The following is a 19434-nucleotide window of genomic DNA, read 5'->3' as shown; positions in this document are numbered from 1 at the left end:
CCTGAGCACAACCTTAACTGACCTTTTCAACTCCCTTGGTGTGTCTTTTTCCTTCTGCCCCCAAATACCCATGCCTCTGTCATCCGTGCTGACATCTCACGTTACAGCCTGTGAACACTTTTTTCCTCTCCTGCCAGACAACAGGAAACCCTGGAAATAAATGATCTAGAAGGTTGAGCAACATAACACTTTCAATTGGTGACAGCCTAGTCACTATCACATAATAATGCCCTTTCTCATAAGAGTAGTCAATGCAGCTTTTCCACCCCACTTGAAACCTAGACATTTTCTTGCCCTTCCTTCTACAACTCACTTTCCTCTACCCACCCCGTTGAGTCATATCTCCATAAACATTGAACATAAAACTCCACTCCAGCCACCTCTGCTGACTAACGTTTACCTGTTACTAGCCATGTCCAACAAGAAACCCCTACACTATTCCTCCTGCGTTCTAGCCTCATCTTCCACATTTCCGACAAGTTTCAAAGAGACTTATTTCCATGTCTGTCTGCAGCCGCCGGGATTTATGTACCAGTTGCGATGTCACCAAACTCCTTTTTGCCACATTTCCTGGAATTTCAGATTGTATTCACTTCTGCTTCTGTAGCCAGACTAAGGAATCTTGCTGACTGTGAATCCACCCTGACACTGAACTAGGGTTTAAGGAAAAGCTTCCATATCTAGATCTTCCTTCTCTGTGCCCCCTTCATTGACTTGGATCGCCAGAAATCTCTACTAGTCACTACCACCATGCATTCAAAATTCACATATCCCAGTAATGGCTGCAACTTTCATCATTCAGATTTTCCCTGACTGCTATTTCCCACCCTACCTTCCTCATTTTCTTGGGTTTACCTTGTGGTCATCTGAATTTCATTTTCTCTGCATCTAACTCAGTCTCCAGAAAAGGCAGTTTATTGCAGAATCCTGCTGTCCTTTCTGGTGCTTCCACAACACTGAGGGACGCCTTCAAAACATTCTAGACAGCAAGAGAATAGATGTGGACTTCTTGAAATAATCTACCCCACTGGTAGCCACTCTGGTCTGCATCAGAGTCCATAATATTTTAGCTCATTTGTAACATTGCAGACTGATATCAATTATGTGCAAGTCAGACTTGGCGCAGTCTCAAAATGGATGGTCCAACCCAAACTGCTATGCCACATCCACTCTGAAGGGAGTATAACCAATATGAGTGACGGGGTCCTGGTACCACTTGCACTTTCTCTATGTCCTGCCCAAAAGTCAAAATGAGTCTAGGTAGCACAGCACTTGCTCCAACCCCCGATCCTCACATGAATATTTGCTCAAAGGAGGAGGTAATCGGTTCAGAGACAGCAACAAACATTGAGCCTCAGAATTGTATCCCCGGCAAATAAAAATCATTTGAAATCACAAAGGGGAGACAATAAGTAGATTTGGAAGTTACATTTGGCCAACTATGTGCCCCACTCACTTTTCTCTTATCCGCTCAATGAACCTGTCGATGTTTGAATACTTCATCATTTACTCCTGCTAATAACATCATTATCTGTCACCATACTGGACATAAAATGGGGTGAATCAACGTGCATTCCCTTTTCTTCTTCTGTGGCATCGTAACCAACAAAGACGTCCAAATCATTTGGACAAGATCAGCTATTCTCTCCTCTGGCATTTTTATTTCCATTCTTTCCGTTAAACCTTTGAGTTCTTTCACTAATCCGTATTTTCCCCAGAGCTCTCTGCTCTAGTTGCCCTCGGTATATGACAACCCACTGCAAAACCTTCACTGATTCTTAATTTAACTTAAAGCCCTTTGTTCAATTTACCTCCTAGTTACAGTGTGAAAGCCGGAGATGTAGAATTGAAGCCCTGCAAATTGTCCACATTGTCAAACGCGCTATCGCGTGTTTAACCCCTCTGCCACCCAGCTGCCCGTCTCCTCTTACCTAATCCCCTCAGCATCCTCGCTTTTTCCCCATTTCCCGCGTGTCTCTGGGCACTTTCATTTCCCTCCTTTCCCAGTTTTGTTCTCTTGTCTCCTATACCACTATTCCCTCCCCTCCCGTCTCTGCTCCTATCGTTACTTCCCTGGTGACCGGTCTTATCTACTCTCCTCCCTTTCAATTTCCAGTCAACCCGTCTTCTACCCTTCTTATTTCTCCTACCGCTTTGAGTCCCCTTAGTATATGTTCACAAACTCCTGCCTTTTATCAACGCCGTCCCATCTTTCTCTGCTCCCACTCTTTCCCTAAACTCGTACTTTTTATTGTCTCCACAGCCTCCCTGTATCTGCCCCCTCCCTTTTAGTTCCCCTTACCTCTGTTCACCTATCTTGCCCTCCTCTGTACTTCCCTGTTTGCCTGCTCATATTGCTTCCTCCCCAAATGTCTTTGCTCCTCACTCTCAATTCATGTGTTTTTGTTTCCTCTCCCCCCTGTCTTGCTCCCAATCACTACCGCCTCTACTCCCCGTAGTGGCGAGGGCCCTTGCTCACAGGGGCCCATGAATTAGGACTGGCCCACAGACAAACACCAAGCATGCTTTCTACTGCACTCTGACCTAGAGCGAGCCGAGGCTCTGTATTTATCACGTTGGGCTGCGTGCTACGTCATCTAGACATCATGTGGCCGGGTGGCTCACTACACCCGTCTTTTCTCCCACCTCTTCACCCCGCCTGTCTGTGCTCCTTGCACTCCTCTCTTCCATCCCGGCTTCCAGCCTGCTCTACCCTCCCCGATGACGGCTCCTCCTGTTCGCTCCATCCTGTCTGCGCTCATCTCCCTGCTGCCATTATTCCTCCATACTCTTGGCACCTCTCCCCTTCCTCCGCCTGTCTGCTTCTGCGTCCCGCTCTTCCTCCCTCTATTTCACTTCCTCGTGGGCTCCCCCCTTCCAGCTGGCACTGTCTCTGGGAGCCCTTTGGTACAATTTGCTGTCTCCTCGGGAGACATATGCTGTTGTACTTCCACAGAGGGACAGCTTGTTGGAAGCTGCAGGGAGCTCTCAGCATGGGAGGGAGGTGCGATTGCATGCTTTCTTCTTTTTGGCTTCTTAATTTTACTTAGACTCTCCCGTTCCCTTGCCTCGGGGTTAGAACTTGAAAGGCACAGATGTAGAAAGGAAGCCGTGCAATTTTTGCACATTGTCAAATATATTCTCTCTTGTTTTCTGGAAGAAAAAAAAGCCTGTTGACTTTCCGACATTTATTCTCAAATGAAATGTAGGCTAAAAGGCTCACAAGCAATTTAATGATGTAAAACTGAAGCTAGAGACGGGCACCATGCCTGTTCATGTCTGCTAGTACCACCTCAGTACTGACCTGCTTCTTCGCTGGTGGTCTTCCAGCTACAAAGACGACTTTACCGACTTCTTAACAACGCTGAAAGGCCACGTTACGGGCAAATGCTACGCAGTACAAAACCGCATAGGGTAACACAGTGTGTCACTGCGCAGGGGTGTCTAAATTAAGCATCCCCTTTAGGGTTCTTTCATCAGTCAATATAAATGTCTTCAAAACCACCCTCTACTGCTCTTAATGAAACCTAAGCCCATCTCCTTATGCTAGTGCGACTATTGGGACCAATACAAACTTCAGTCGTCCTTCCCAACCCTCTCCCTCATACTGCACAAAGATTAGATACTATTGTGAATTCCTTTAGTAGCATTTTAGATATAGCACACCCTAGTCTGGTATTATTACAATATTCGTATAGTAATATAAGTGATGGATCATGCTTGATACAGAAATACTGCTGCAGTTGCATCATAGATGAATTTAGGTAACAATTCACACTCCTGACAAGGCGACGAAGCACATAAGCAAACAGCACACTACCCCATGAGGGAGTTCTCACTTGGGAAAGTCTTGAAATTGCCTGTGTGGGAAGCATTTTGGTGTGAATGGTGCTCGTATCTTGTCTTAGGTTGCTGTATCTACGGACGTAATCGGAGGAGGAGGTGTTGATACTGCTGGTCTTTGTAGATCCACCTGTAAAAGAGACTTGTCCATAAACTATGTTATTGCTTGAAATCATGAACTTCACTTCCGACGCCCTTCTAAACAACTTCATCAATTTTTGGGGAATCTATATGAGCATCCCTACTCCAATTGGAGTAGGCAAGTGCAAGCCAAATCCATCACCACCCTAGTACTCGAAAGACCTTGCTAAAAATAAACAATTCATGTGCAAACAGGAAAGAAAATGGAGGAAAAACAGAACTCTAAGTCCCTCCGTGTAACATGCAGAACCCCATCACACCGGCCACTGCAGTTCAATACCAACAATATCAATGAAGGCACCAACTGAAGCAGAATGCTGTACAAGACTATCAATGTATTAAGCACCTAATGGGCCAACCTATTCCTCACTCCACAGATAGATAAGATAGATACATTGTTATTGTTTCAAGTTATTTAAAACCATCACAAGATAAAAAAGGACATTCGTCTTAAAAGCAATAAAAAGGCCCGAAAACATTATATAGCTTATTCTGTCCCTACATTTGGCATAATATAACAGTCATGATCAACCAGCCAATTGTACTGCAACTTCATGAACTCAATTATAAGCATGATCCACTAAAGTGCAGGGTGTAATGTTATACAACAAAGTGTTTAGGGCACAGTTCATGCCCAGGGGTGAATGGGGCTGGATACTGTGTTTAGTTAAATAAAAGTCAGAAGGGCTGACCTACAATGGGACGTGAAGATGAAAAAATTTAAGACATCTGGAGCCCTAACCGATTTAATGATGTCCTCAACGGTAACCTTCATGCAATTGATGAATCCAGAGAAATGAAGTAGGGATCAAAACTGAGCGCTTACCCTAGAGGTTTGTTAGGTTTCCGGTGCCAAGGAAGTCTTCTTTGGTGAGCAAAATTACTTGTATGCTTGAGATTTCAGTAGAAGACAAATTGGCAGTGAACAAATTGTTGTTAAAAAAGTGCATCATGCAATAAGAAATGACAGTCGACCATCCCACTCACAGACGCACCTTGGAGTCTTAAATGGGATTCAGTGGCAATGCCCTTCACCATTCTTTTTCTACCTTTCCAACCGACAACAGGTTAAACCAAAGGCACCATAGCACACCTAATGAATGTTACTTCTATCCTACATGCATTCCACACTGTCACTATAAATAATCTGATCCAATTCCAGGATAGATGCCACAGTTATAAGTCCCAAGTTCATGTACGTAGTCGTAGATGTACAAAAAATCAATCTTTATTCCTTTTCAAAACACAGCAGCCGATGCGTGTTTCGCCCAAACGGGCTTCCTCAAGACTCACTATTTAAAAAGAGTTGTTCTCACAACATCAACCAGTTCAAACCCACTTTATAGTTAATGGACATATACACGATGTCCTGTTTACTTCTCTCATAATGTCACTGTTGTTTCCTTGGTACTTAGTTTAATATGTAGTTGAATTTCCTTTTAATATCAAGGTTTTTTAGTATTCCATTAGTAGTGTATAGTCTCAGTTTACGGAACCTTGTTAAGTTCCATCTTAAACCTCTCACGAGTCCCACATGCGTGTGTATCCGGTCCTTCTGTCGCGTACATGATACTTAAGGTGGATGAGTATCTGGCACCTAGAAAGCACCCAAAATTAAGTAAAAGTGATTGACATATGCTTTAATCATACACCAACCCAGGAGACTTGATGATGTGCAGATCGTTCTAAAGCATATCCATCTTAGCTTGATATTTAAAAAACCGACAACAGGTTGTTCACATAGGCACCTGCCGTTCAGAGAAGATCCCTACCACCTGTCAGTTTCATACTGTCTTCCGCCACCTTAAAACTTTACATGGAGCCACTTGGTGCTCTACTCACAGATAACAGATTCACCAATATTCTGATGATACACAACCCTACTTGAAAGTCTCGTCTGTGTCAGATGACTGCCTCAAACACTGCATCCACATCATCCAGCCCCGGATTTTCAGCTAATACCCGAAGCTCAACCCAAGCAAGACAGAATTAATGTTGCTTGCCTAGAACAACAAACCAGATACAGGACAAACCTGACTTAATTACATGAACCTTGATGGCTTCGAACCCCAACTTTAATCAAATGTTAGGTTACTTTGGTTCACTTTAGACACCAACGTCACCCTCAAGGAACACATTGCCAAAAGGCACAAATGCCCTGTGACCAGTTCTCCCTTCTAAAGAAAGACAATGGGTACGGAAGGGCAAAACCATGCCACTTGTACATATTAATGTATTGACTGCTGCTGTCACTGCTTTGGCCTGTGCCTGATTTCGACCCATCTCATGAAAGCAAAGATTGTGGGTTAGGCTGACCATCACGGAGAGGGATCTGCTGTCCAGATCCCTGCATCTGAACAATCATAAGAAGGCTGAGAGCCAATCACATTTAGTTACTACGAATAGAACTTTAATGACACGAACCTGGGACTGTAGTGTGGTCTTTGTGCACACAACGGTTTAGAGTGATGTGATTGTGGTATTCCAAGCATATCATTCTGGGGGATAAAGGGCGAGTATGTTTAAATTACGAGTTAGTGGTGCAGTGCTAACAACAGTCGGCACCCGATACAAAACAGGCTAGAGATCACAGGAAAGATGACGTGTGGAGAATTTAATTGGTAAGCCTCTGGAAGTACTTTCTTCGTATCTGGGGTGCCAAATTCCTATCAAACATTGCCATTATCGAAAAGAAGGGTATTTTCAAAAAGGTGATAATGGTGGATTAGTGTTTTATATTATAAGCTACATATCACAAAACTACACACTGCTCATTATCCTTCAAAGCAAAGTCCCTGCTATAATTAGATTATCATTTTTGACTAGGAAAATCTTAGCATAATACCCTGGAGTTGGATTACAGAGCAATTAATCCTAAAAATAGAGATGTCTGAAATCCATCGTTAATCCAACAACAAGATATATCTGAGTGGTAAGAAACGGATTATCAAGCCGTGATTCTAGGATATTCCATAAGTAAAACATAAAATAAGATAACTGAGACCCAGAGAAAGACTTCATGTGTGGTTAGTAAGAAGTTCTGAAACTGAAAGTGAGTTTGTGACACTGATTGTTTTATCAGTTCTTTGGGATAAACTGATGCCTGTGGGAGATTACTAATGTCATGTTGTGTTTTTTGTAACAAATATACTATTCATCGAGTTTTCTCAAGTTGTGATGTGAGGTCGAGAATTCAAGTTAGATTTGTGGGTTACTGAGGGAAGTCCACCGGAGTGACTGTGGGGGGACACCAAGACATGAAGTCTGGACATTTCTATGTAGCGATGGCCTGTTGTAACATGAAGGCGCTGTCTCAATTAAAACTTGTGAAGCAAGTGTTAAGTAAGAGTCTCCGAGATGGGTTGATGTCATTGATTGCGTACATGGATAGCGTATCAAAAATTGGTAAGCAGCTTAAAGTACATTTAACCGTAGACAAGGGGTCTTTCTCCACAGCACATGGCAGTGCACCTTTTTTGGAGATTTCACTTAGAGAGAAATAAACATATTACTGACTGCTCAGACACATGTGTACCTAGCGATAAATCATAGAACAGTAGCAAAAGAGCATTGCAACGCCAGCTTTTTGAGTTGTTCATATGACCTCGAAGTGGCAAGATGACATACACGGGGATCAAGGGATAGCACAAGAGAAAGAGGGGTGCTGAGGAACAACCTGCTAAATAAGAAAGGTTTCTGCTTTACACATCACCGCTAAGGCCCCATTTGGGGCTTTAAATTCAGTTCTGAAGGCCACATCTACAGAGTTGGGTCCAGTTCGGTGCCCTGTATCCAGATTATTGTGCATTTCTGGGTTCTCCGCTGCACTATTGTTTCTTGAATGTAGTGAGGAAGTCAGTGGTGAAGATTGAAATGTGGTTGAATAGTCAATGGCAAGAAAACGTTTTATAAATATTCTATGGCATATTAAAATGGACTGAAGGGGGAATGGTGGGTGAACGGAGGGTAAAGCGGTGAGGAAGGTGACTAAAAGTTAGCTTGTAAGTTGTGTGTCTCCTCTCCCCTCTTCTACATCTCTGTACAATGTGCATCCATGTAAGGATGGGGATATAGGTGGAACCTGGAGTACCTCCATTCTAGTTACATTCCTACTGCAAGCCACTGCTACTATTGGTATGTCTCTATGCTGCCCTAACAAATAAGAACCTCCTTCAAAGTTCATGTTGGGTTATATGATAGTTGTAAATGATCTATACATCTCCAAAAACACTTCAAATCTTATTATTAAATGGCTGGATTTGTTTCCAGTGAAGCTTGCGAGTAGTCGTCTGCAAGATCTAGGGAACTGAGTTGAACAGCAAGGGGAACCCTTCAGAGGGTTTGCAGGAACCCACAGAATGAGAAGGAAAACTAAGTGAATTGTACTTGCAAGATCTGTGGAAGCCTCATGGCTTCTGCTCTCTTGCACATTAAAATAATACTCAGCTAGAAAGTCATTCATTTGCGAGGCCTGCTTTGGAGACCAAGAACTACTGTGCTTTGAACTTAAACATATAATCATTAGAACGATTGCTTGTTTGCTCAGAAAACGTAAACATCTCAGATTTGCAAGCCACACACCATTGTCTCCCCTGTGAACATCTAAACACATCTTTGTCTCCACTGCAAATGCAGCTGGAACAATGACTAACTGCACCACTACCATGGGTAGGAGCATTCTCCAGGCATGTGTTAATGAGAGAGTCTGTAGCCTTACACCATGCATCACTTTACCGATCTCTTTCTTGTAGCCTCATCCAATATGTCCTCCAAAGAGAGTCTTGACCTTTGATTAGAAAGGACACATTGCTTCAGCGAGACCCCTGACAATAACCTGCAAGGAGAGAACACTCTTAGCCAGAGTTCTTGAGATTACTAATATTTATCTGTGCACCAAACTCCCAGACCAATTGTCCACTCCTGCAGACATTTAGGCTGAGCATTAACCCGGTGTACTGAGTTGGGCAGTTTGCAGTTGCAGGCCAGGAGACACTATTTTAGTCCATAGTGAATCTTTGAAGAAACAAGCTCACGGTCAATCGTCTGTCTGATATTTGTATTGTCTCTTTCCGACCGTAATGTCGTGTTTAACCTCTGGGGATAGGTGCATTTGTGTCTGACATAATGAAACTAACCGATTACCTGTATTTTGATCTGAAACCTCAGCCCAGCGAGTGGAATGTTGATTCATTTATCACATAAGGTGCACCCAGGGCTTTAAGTGGGCCGGGTCCTACCGGTGCTGAGCACCAGCGGTTTTTAAAAGGGGGCCTCGAAACATGAAGTGTGCATTACCCTGAGAGTTCATAGAGTTTCTGCTAGATGATGACATGGACCCAATGCGCCATGAATTGTGATCTGAACTAGACGCTGATATGGATAAGACAGACAAGTGCCTGCCAATCAAATAAGGGATGGTGCTTTTCTGCTCGAGCACCAGGCATCTTGGCCAAAGGTCATTCCCTTGGGGTAAGTGGGGTCCCCATCACGAGGCATGTGTTACATCTGAGAGTACATCAGATTGCAGTCTGTGAGTGATTTCGTGTGCTCATGCTCTTGAATATTCCTCCCCGCTGTGCCTCTATGACTTATGTTAATCATTGACTTGATGCGATAGATTGATTTCTCACTGCTGACCTTTTTCAAGGCTGCGCGTACTGCCAGAGCTGTGCACAGCGAAATGTCAGCCATCACTTCAGGAAGAGCCCTGGATGGCAACATGCTGCTCCACAATCAGCTGAGTGCACTTGTTCCCTGCTCTTCTCTGATACTTGGGAGTCTGGCGCTCTCGTGCTGTTCCTTTTTCTAAAATGCCTGATAATTATGATTAACTGTTCTATGGAATCCCTCTGACTCTGTTCCCCACCCCAGTTTTCACATTTTTTGCCTAAGCTGTATTATATTTTTTAACATTCCGAAGCTCCTTTAATCCTATTGCCTATGCCAAAATCGACCAGTGTCTATTACGAATACCTGTCAACCGAGGTTACTCGAGTAATGGCACTTTTATTAAATATGGAGTACTAATATCAACAGTACTGTTGTCTGTCAGGGTTTTAATATCGCCTTATAGCCCGCCGTAGCGGGCTATACCAGTCATTAAAGGCCCGCTCCAGCGTTAAATGCCCGAGCCAAAGGCGAGGCTCTTTAACAAGGGAGTGGGACTTTAATGGCCGGTATAGCCCAGCTACAAAGGGCTATAAGGCTACTAGAGGGCAGAATGTTCTAACAAATAAAACAAAGGCCTCTCGGGGCCTGAGGGGGTTCAAATCCCCTTGGGCTCCGAGAGGCCTTTGTTCACAGCAAGAGCTGTGAACAAACACAATGTGGAAAGTTGCTTTGCGGGCATTTACCGACCCGTAGAGGCCTGGAGCACTTCATTGTATTCAATGGAGTGCTCCACATTCCAATGTGCTAATTGCGGTTCAGTCCCACTTTCATTTCAACAGTTGATCAAGAATGTTCATGTGTGAGTTTATCTTTAAATTGCTTTCAACGGGGCTCCTGCATTCCAGCAGAATCAATAATGCCTGCTTCCATCTCTGCCACGAGCTGCATGTGGGAAGAGGAAGCTTGTGTATTGGGCCTGTGTGCATGGATCCAAGGCTGAGCCAACATTCATGGGTCTCCTCATTGTCTTTTTAGGCCTGGTTTGTTATCATTTGGGGATTATGATAAATGCTGGTCTGTTCATAGGGTTGCTGATAAATGTTCTGGGTTAATTTTAATAACCACCCTTACTGTTAGTAGGTGTTTCTTTTACAGAAGGGGGGCACTTAGCCAGGAGGCTACTTAGTAGGAAATACCTACAATCTAGAGTTTAAGGGAGCTAAAGCAAGGAGGCCAGCCTTTACCATGTCCCATTATGTATTGCCCTTATTTTAAAGGAGCTCCTGGACTGGTACATTTTAATACTGGTACGACCACTGTTCTTTCCTCCTTTTTGTCAATAAAATGCTGAGTTCTTTACTAGGTTTGTCTTTTAAGTCACTGCGAATTGGTGAAGAGATGTTAGCATTGTTTTAGTTTTTAAGAGGGGTGACTGTGAATAGCATATAATGATGGGTTGGCTTCTTCACCAGGGAGTTTAGGTACAATTAGGGTGACTAGAATTTTAAAGCCAAAAACCGGGACATTTCACAAAAATAGAACAAGGACTACAATTTTACTTCAAGCGAGCACACAGAATGACAGCGCTTCTCAGCAGAGAATTACAGAATAGGCAGGAAGAACATACATAAAATGCAATTTTTAAATCCAGTAGCTTGCCTGTTAATGAAATTGCTTTCTTTAAACAACTGCTAACTATCCTCGCTTTGTAAAACATAAAAAAGCATCTCCTGCCGTTTTCAGTGGACCCTCTCTAAAAACCGGGACATGAGCTAAATTTCCTGAAATCTGCCAGGACAGCTGGTGAAAAACCGGAATTGTCTTGGCAAATCCGGGGCGCCTGGTCACCCTAGGTACAATGGATCTGTATGGTCAGGGAGCTGTCCATGTCCCTGTTACCTAAATTAACCTTCTACCTCACTACCCAACCAACATGCAAAGAATAACTTCACCCAAGACCACCGTTTGTAGTTGAATCGAAAGATCTCAGGCCGTATTTTATTTATTAAATTCAAATCAATTTTCATATTAAATATCAGTCAACACCACATCAAATATTTGCACAGTAACAACATTTCATATTTACATGATTGTTACAAGCGCAGGCTGACCCTCACAGAGCCTCTAATACATTGGAGTCCCCTAACCATAACTACTTTGTTCCTGTGCAACCAAGGAGAAAACACAGTACCTGTGTGAGATCATGACTGGCTCTGTGGCCCTTCCTTTCCACTCCCCCCCCCCCTCTGCCACAGGGAAAGAGCCTACATATGGGAGAACCCAAGTTTCCTTCATATGGGAGATCCCACCTTCCCATTCCTGGGAGCTCTAGTGCAGCGGGCCCATCTGCCCCTAAGATACCTACTTTGGGCACCCCCTGCACCCAACTGTTCTCTCCCCCATAGAGCCGGTGCAATCTCACGCCTCACTGCACCTTTGCGGGAGGTAACAGCAATTGCCCCGCACCCTGCAACTTTTTTACGAATTGCTGCCAGCACCCCTTTGAGATTCCTCTGCCAATGCTGTTTTATCAATTGTTTTGCTATAAAGGAATGCCGCAGTGGACCAGAGAAGTCTGAGCCAATTGTGCCCTCACCCGCCACAGGTCAGTATAGTTCACCTACTATCAACCACCTTCCTTGCCCCCACTGCAGAGTGTGTTGGGTGAGTCAGGCCAACCAATCTTGGAGAAACATTGCATTGCCCTCTGGACAAGTGCACACTATCCTGCAAGAAAAAACGGTCGCCCTTGATGCAACCATGGGGTACTGATATCTGCCTAGCGATGTTCAGTAGCTTAGCCACTTTCTTGTTCATACGTTTCCCCGACTTATTAATGGCCCTTACAATCCTACCACATCTCCACTGTCTTCTCGGGACAATGTGTGACCATGATATCGTGGCCTCAGTGAATCTCATTGTCAGCCAGCGTACCTCAGAGACTATCAATTGAAATATGTCCATGCAACCTAGGTTTGCAAGGTCATTGCCTCCCAAATAAATGATAACCATCTCCGGGGTGGAAGCCTCTGTGGCAATATTCTGTCCTGTGATGATCTCACCAAGCGCAGCTCTTCTTGACTGCAGAACGTTAGATGAAATCCCGCCTGTCCGGTGCCCGTTGCATTGTCACCAGCTGCGTACTGGACCTTTGCTCATTTCACATATGGATGCCCCAACACCGGTACTTCAGTAGTATGCCTTCCCCCTGCATCGACAGGAGAGTACCGGAAAAGGAAGAGCAGAGGATAACGCCACTTCATCACAACATGTTCAGTCTCACTAACCACTTATAGCAATTGGACTTCCAGCTCCCTATCTTTTGGACCGATTGCCCATCCAGGCCATGCCCGCTGCTTTGGTAGATGCACCGATCCCAAAGGAGTGAGGGCTGCACTCAACAGGTGCTAAACCCGTGTTTTGCCATGTAAACCTCCAAGTTCCTTAGCAGGCAATGCTCATTTCCTGGTGCCCTGTTAAGCACAACATTCTCTCCTCAACCTAACTGGTCAGCATTTGAGTAATAGTCACTGCAAGGGAGCCGTATGGCCTTCCAATATCCCTGATCTAAAGACCCCCTTGTTAATCTTTCTTGCTTCTTGCAACCAGTTCAACTACCTGTGACACCCACAGAGTGCCAAATGCAAAAACAACAGATAATGGACAGAATGCTGAATTAATCAAGCATTCACCCCCAGTCACAGATCTGGGTTAAATCCATCGTTTTTTTGCACGCCACGCCATTCCAGTTGAAACCCAGCCATGTGCAAATCAGTCTTGACCCTGTTCTCCATGGGAACAGCCCAGCCTGAACTACCAGGCCAGATCATCCCTGGACCAGAAATAAGCACCCTGGGACCGGTTTCGGGGTAAGATCATGGGTGGGATGATATAGCGCAGAAGGAGCAGCAGTGTTTGAACTTACATGTCCCAGGGACTCTAGAGCACATACTTTTATTTAAATCCCAACATAACCCCTTTCCTCTCCCCCCCTCCCCCGCTCATGGGTGGTTGACCACGGGGCTGACTGAAAGGGTACACTGGAGCAGCTTTCACCTTTTGCACCCTCATGTAATGCAACCATATATTAACCCCAATCTGGTCACATGCTAAAGTGGGTCTGGTAGCCTTTATCCTTCAAAACTCTTTTTCATAGTCCCTCCAAGCCATAGCCCCACATTCATCATGTGCACACAGTATTCAGTTCTGGTAGCAAGCTAGTTGCGTCCCTATTGTAGGGAATTACTCCTCCATGATTGCCTGAAAAAATGTGAAACTCTTGACCCAGTTCATCAATGTTTATTCCACTTTTTTCCTATATGGCTAATGTGTGTAATCCCTAGCATTAATGCATTCCTGTTTCAAAGACACGAAGCAGAGGTTCAAACAGCAGATACCTTTTTTATGCTTCCTACACCATCACAAAGTTCCAGTCAGCTGTAGAAAGTTCACATCACAGTTGATTGGGAATGTTCCAAGGTGAAAGGGGAAATGGGGAATGGACTGAACCAAAGGAGATAAGTAATTGCAACACACCTCCCTTCGAAGGGTGGAAAATAATTAACAACAATCCTGGTCAGGAACCCTAGGGAATCAGACACAGAAAATACAGCCTACGATGAGGGTTAGTGAAAGAACAAGAAATGGAAAAACCGCATGGCAATGTCACCAGAAGAAACTATCTGAGATAGCTAAAGTTGTGTTGAACTACTTAACAATACACCAAACCACCAAACCAAAGGAGGCAAGTACTTACAATAATTCCCTACACCACTTACTTTGTTCCCTCTCTGGAATATCCAAGATTAGCTCACATATCTCCTCATAACTTCCTTTCCAAATCTTTTCTTTCACTTCAACTGATACATGCCTGCTCAATTGATAATGCTCAGAATGCACATCCCCTAAACCGATGCTTTGTAGGGGTGCAACTGTACCTGTTTGTTTCAAGTACTTGTTGGGTGCCAGCACCCCAACTGCCACCTGCACGGCCTGAGCAACAGGGCCCGAGTCCAGTGCACCAGTTTCTGTTGGTATCTGGACTACCTGTCCAATCTACTGCTGACACCACACTAGCTACTGCGGGTGTACCAACCACTCCCACTTGCTTACCTTGGACATAGTGCTCACCTGTTCTGTCTGAGTGGGCCACTAGCCTCCTGGTACTTTCCACGTTGATGTCTCCCACGACTTCCGCTAAGTCGCCCCTTTAAGGGGGTAGATAAAATCCCTACCTTTGACAGCAATGGCAACACACTTGCTTAATTAGCCATTAGATTTGGCTGTCCTGTGCTTGTTCTTGGTGTCACCCTAATCACCATGCAGCTATTGGCACTTTGTACAATGCTATTAGTTGCTGCAGGCACTATCACCACTAGCAACTCATGTTGCGGCGCTACAGCACCTATGCCTGCCACTGGGAAAATGCCCAGGATAACCGTTAAGCCAGGAATACTTTCTCCACCCACCATCTGTCTCTGACCCCGCTTCTTTACTGTTGGGAATTCTGCTCTTGGGCCAACCATGGCCATCTAGGCCTCTCTGCCGGAACTGCTGCCTGCAGGGCCGGTGGGCAAAGAAGCGCCGACATTTCTTCCATTGCATCCATCCTGCGCATCAACAAATCCATATTAACTCCTCAGTGAAGGGGTTATTATCCCCTTTTGGACTTGCTGGGCATGTTCTCTAGGATCAACCTGCACCTGAGCAAGACAATCCCTAAGAACCAAAATGCAACCTTCCGGCTCTGCAAAAAGCAATCTTGCAATTCCCCAAAACAAACTGCTGGCAAATCTCAGCTGCACACTCCCCCATTTAATTGTCCAGTTAATACCAACACCTGGACATCTTTAAATGATTGTATTGTATCGTAATTGCATTTATATAGCACATACTGCCCCTGACGAAGCGTCAAAGTGCTTTTTCAATGAGTAGCACGCTACTCCGGAACCCATAAAGGATTAGTGGTGAATTAGTATAGTGATATATGAGAGTAATTTGAGTGGTGGATATATTAGTCAGTTATTTGGATTGAGAAGGATTGCGGGGGATAGAAGAGGGAAAAAGGTCTGCATTCATAAAGCGCTTGCTACTCCTGATGGGGTGTTGAAGCATTTTGTTCGGTGAGTAGCACACTACTCCGGAACCCATAAAGGATTAGTATAGTGAAATATGAAAATAATTTGGGAAGAGGACATGTTAGTCTGTTATTTGGATTGAAGAGGATAGTGGAGAGATAGAAGAAGGAAGGATTTAGAATTGTTTTGTGTGTGTTGTAAGGGACAGAAAACCTCACTGATTAAAGATATAAAGAATTTTAAGCCAAAGGGGATGAAAAAGGCCACAGGATTACCAATTCAGTTTTCCCATCCTTCAACAGCACAGACCATTCTGCTGAAACAGCTATACATTGTACAAAATCACTAAAACAAATAAAACACTGACAACAGAACTATGAACGTGATATTGTACTCTCTCCTCAGTCTTCGTGTTCCTTCACTGCGACTGACATACTCCTGTCTTGGAAGCACCTGACCTTTATCGCCACTGAGCCGTCCATGTAGAATACAGATGTTGCCAGTGTTGGTGACCCTTCCTGATATACAGTCACTGACGCAGCTCACGGAGCAGCGGACATAGCTTAACACCTACTCATTCATTACATGAATGCGGCCATGGCAGGAAAGTGGAGCGTAGTGTCACACTACTTATGGCACAAGGGTTGCCACAGAAATAAGTGGCAGAGAGACATTAGCACTTTTCATCTGCCTCTGAATGGTGTTACAGAAATGACAGTCTCACTGAGAACCTGGCATATGTTATCTGATGCTGAGTGAATGCCTCAACAGTAGTTCATTGTTGTGGTATCCTTCCACCCACTTATCTGTCACTGGATATTTGAGCTGTATGAAAAGTTTTAATTGCTAATAAGTTTGTCCCAAAATCAACAGCCCGTGTTTTGCCCAATGCACACAATCAATCAATCAGGAACATTTATAGAGCGCGCTACTCACCCGCGGGGGTCTCAAGGCGCTGGGAGGGGGGTGCCGCTACTGCTCGAAAAGCCAGGTCTTGAGGTGCCTCCTGAAGGAGAGATGGTCCTGGGTCAGTCGTAGTGGGTGGGGAGGGAGTTCCACGTCTTGGCCGCCAGGTAGGAGAAAGATCTTCCTCCGGTAGTGGTTCTGAAAATCCGTGGGACGGTGGCGAGGGCGAGGCTGGCGGAGCGGAGCTGGCGGGTAGGTGTGTAGAACGTGAGGCGGGTTTTGAGGTATTCGGGGCCCATGTCGTGGAGAGCCTTGTGTGCGTGGGTGAGGAGTCTGAAGGTGATCCTCTTGCTGACGGGGAGCCAGTGCAGGTCTCTCAGGTGTGCAGAGATGTGGCTCTGTCGGGGAATGTCCAGGATGAGTCGTGCAGATGCGTTCTGTATGCGCTGGAGTCTTTCCTGTAGTTTGGCGGTGGTCCCAGCGTAGAGGGCGTTCCCGTAGTCCAGTCGGCTGGTGACGAGGGCTTGGGTGACCGTCTTCCTGGTTCCAGTGGGGATCCATCGGAAGATCTTTTGGAGCATGCGGAGGGTGTTGAAGCAGGAAGATGTAACGGCGTTGACTTGCTTGGTCATCGTGAGGGAGGAGTCAAGGATGAACACCAGGTTGTGTGCATGGTCCGTGGGCTTGGGGGCGGTGCCCAGAGCAGGGGGCCACCAGGAGTCGTCCCAGGCAGAGGGGGATGGTCCGAGGATGAGGACTTCCGTCTTGTCTGAGTTCAGCTTCAGACGGCTGAGCTTCATCCATTCTGCGACGTCTTTCATTCCTTTCTGGAAGCTGGCTCTGGCGGTGGCGGGGTCGTTGGTGAGGGAGAGGATCAGTTGGGTGTCGTCGGCGTAGGAGATGATGTTGAAGTTGTGTTTGCGTGCGATGGCTGCGAGATGGCTCATGTAGACATTGAAGAGGGTAGGGCTGAGCGAGGATCCTTGGGGTACGCCGCAGATGATCCTGGTGGGCGCTGCGCGGAAGGGTGGGAGACGGACTCTCTGAGTTCTGTCGGAGAGGAAGGAGGTGAGCCCTTCCAGGGCCTTTCCTTGGATCCCGGCGTGGTGGAATCGGGTTGTCAGGGTGCGGTGGCAGACGGTGTCGAATGCGGCCGACAGGTCGAGGAGGATGAGGGCGGCCGTTTCACCGCTGTCCAGCAGGGTCTTGATGTCGTCGGTGGCTGCGATGAGGGCGGTCTCGGTGCTGTGGTTCGCCCGAAATCCGGACTGCGATGGGTCAAGGGAGTTGTTCGTCTCGAGGAAGGTGGTCAGCTGTTTGTTGACGGTTTTCTCGATGACTTTTGCTGGGAAGGGGAGGAGCGAGATGGGGCGGAAGTTCTTGAGGTCTGTGGGGTCCGCGGTGGGTTTGCATGTTCCCCACCAGGCTGCATTACACAGCCTGGTGAGGAACAATGCAATGACTCCCAGTTCCCATCTGAGCGCTAGACCACAGCGCTCAGACCAATAACAACGCTGCATTGCAGTGTTGTGATTGGTTTAGGGGAGCCTGGGTGCTTCCTGCTTCTTCCTGCTGCCATCGGAGACAGGAGGAAGGAAGCAGACTGGAGAGAGATGGCGGCTGGCTGGCCGGCAGGCCGGCTGGCCCATGTAAGTCCTACGCACCCCTGACTCCCCCTTCAGTCGCTACTGATGTCAGGCTGGATGACATGATTTCTGATTTGAATAGTGTAGATTTGCAATTTGTGGTATTTATTATAACTTCGTACCAGGGGTTTTGATGGACTATGCACTGAAATGGTGGTATAGAAATTCAGTGGTTTATTCAAGTTTAAACTATGTTTAATAGGTTCAGCCGGATGCCTTTACATTTTTACGGATAAAGAATATGTTGTGAATCATTTATAATACATATTTAGTCATCAGATATCTTTCTCTGCTATCAGATAAAGTTTGAACATTTGATTGAAAAAGCAGTGAAAAACAACTAAAATAAAGCTTTATTTCACAAACTGTGGTGCAGCTTCCATAACAGGTGGGAAAAGATGCAACGTCCCCACTCTCCTTTATAACAAATGATAACTTAAGACATCAAGAATCCAAAAAAGACAGAAATAAATGGATGCCAAATACATAAGGAGTCTTCACAAGGTGGGTGTTCATCATCAACATATAATCCATTAACAGCCACAACGTATGGCCCTATTGAAGGAATATTTAAGGGTTTGAATTGTGCCGATTAATAAAAGGCTGTGAAATATTTTACTAATACGGACAACAATACTGTGACAAATGACCCGCTTATGAACCGTGTCCATCCCATAACCAGTCTGTACAACTAAGATAAGGCTGTGAGAGCACCACAAAAACAATGAATAAGCAAAGTCCTGTTAATGTGCCTCCTTTCTCCCCACCCCCAAAATATATGGGACAGGCTGTCACAACTTAAATGAGCATTGGCAATGCCAATATGTCTCACATTTTCAAGAGTTAGAGCCATTGGCGTTGTAAATGACAATGTCTTTTACCCATGTGCTATGGAGTGGATCTATGTGGAGTGGAATTATGCTGGTTGGATTAGAATTGTTAGTTGTGAAATTGTGTGCTGTGGAATTGTGTGGTGTGGAGTTGATGTGTGTAGTTAAATTATGTGGCATGGTGTGCAGTGTAATTATGTGGATATTAATTATGTGTTTTTTAGTGTACTGGAATTGTGTGGAAGGGGGTTGTGTGCCATGGAGTGTAATTATGCGGAACGGTATTTTGTGTTGTTTAGGGGTATATTGTGTAGCTTAAATATGTAGTGTGTGTTTGGAGATTGGTTAATTAGAGTGCAGGGGGTGAATTGGACCAAATTG

General features: G+C 45.2%; 2 protein-coding genes across 2 annotated transcripts in view; one reads left to right on the top strand and one right to left on the bottom strand.

The window, feature by feature from the left end:
* Positions 1–19434, top strand: part of LOC146785328 (ephrin type-B receptor 1) — a 793299-nt gene that overhangs the window by 30056 nt on the left and 743809 nt on the right. The gene's annotated exons all lie outside the window — the stretch shown is intronic.
* Positions 863–19434, bottom strand: part of LOC146785330 (uncharacterized) — a 47593-nt gene continuing 29021 nt past the window's right edge. The window contains exon 3 of the mRNA XM_085635117.1: positions 863–979. Coding sequence (XP_085491243.1) covers positions 863–979 — 117 coding nt within the window. The remainder of the gene's footprint in view (positions 980–19434) is intronic.

Source organism: Triturus cristatus, chromosome 11, assembly GCF_964204655.1.
Source record: "Triturus cristatus chromosome 11, aTriCri1.1, whole genome shotgun sequence".
Classification (NCBI taxonomy): domain Eukaryota; kingdom Metazoa; phylum Chordata; class Amphibia; order Caudata; family Salamandridae; genus Triturus; species Triturus cristatus.
Note: the sequence above shows the minus strand (reverse complement) of the source record. Positions and strands in the feature narration are given on the sequence as shown.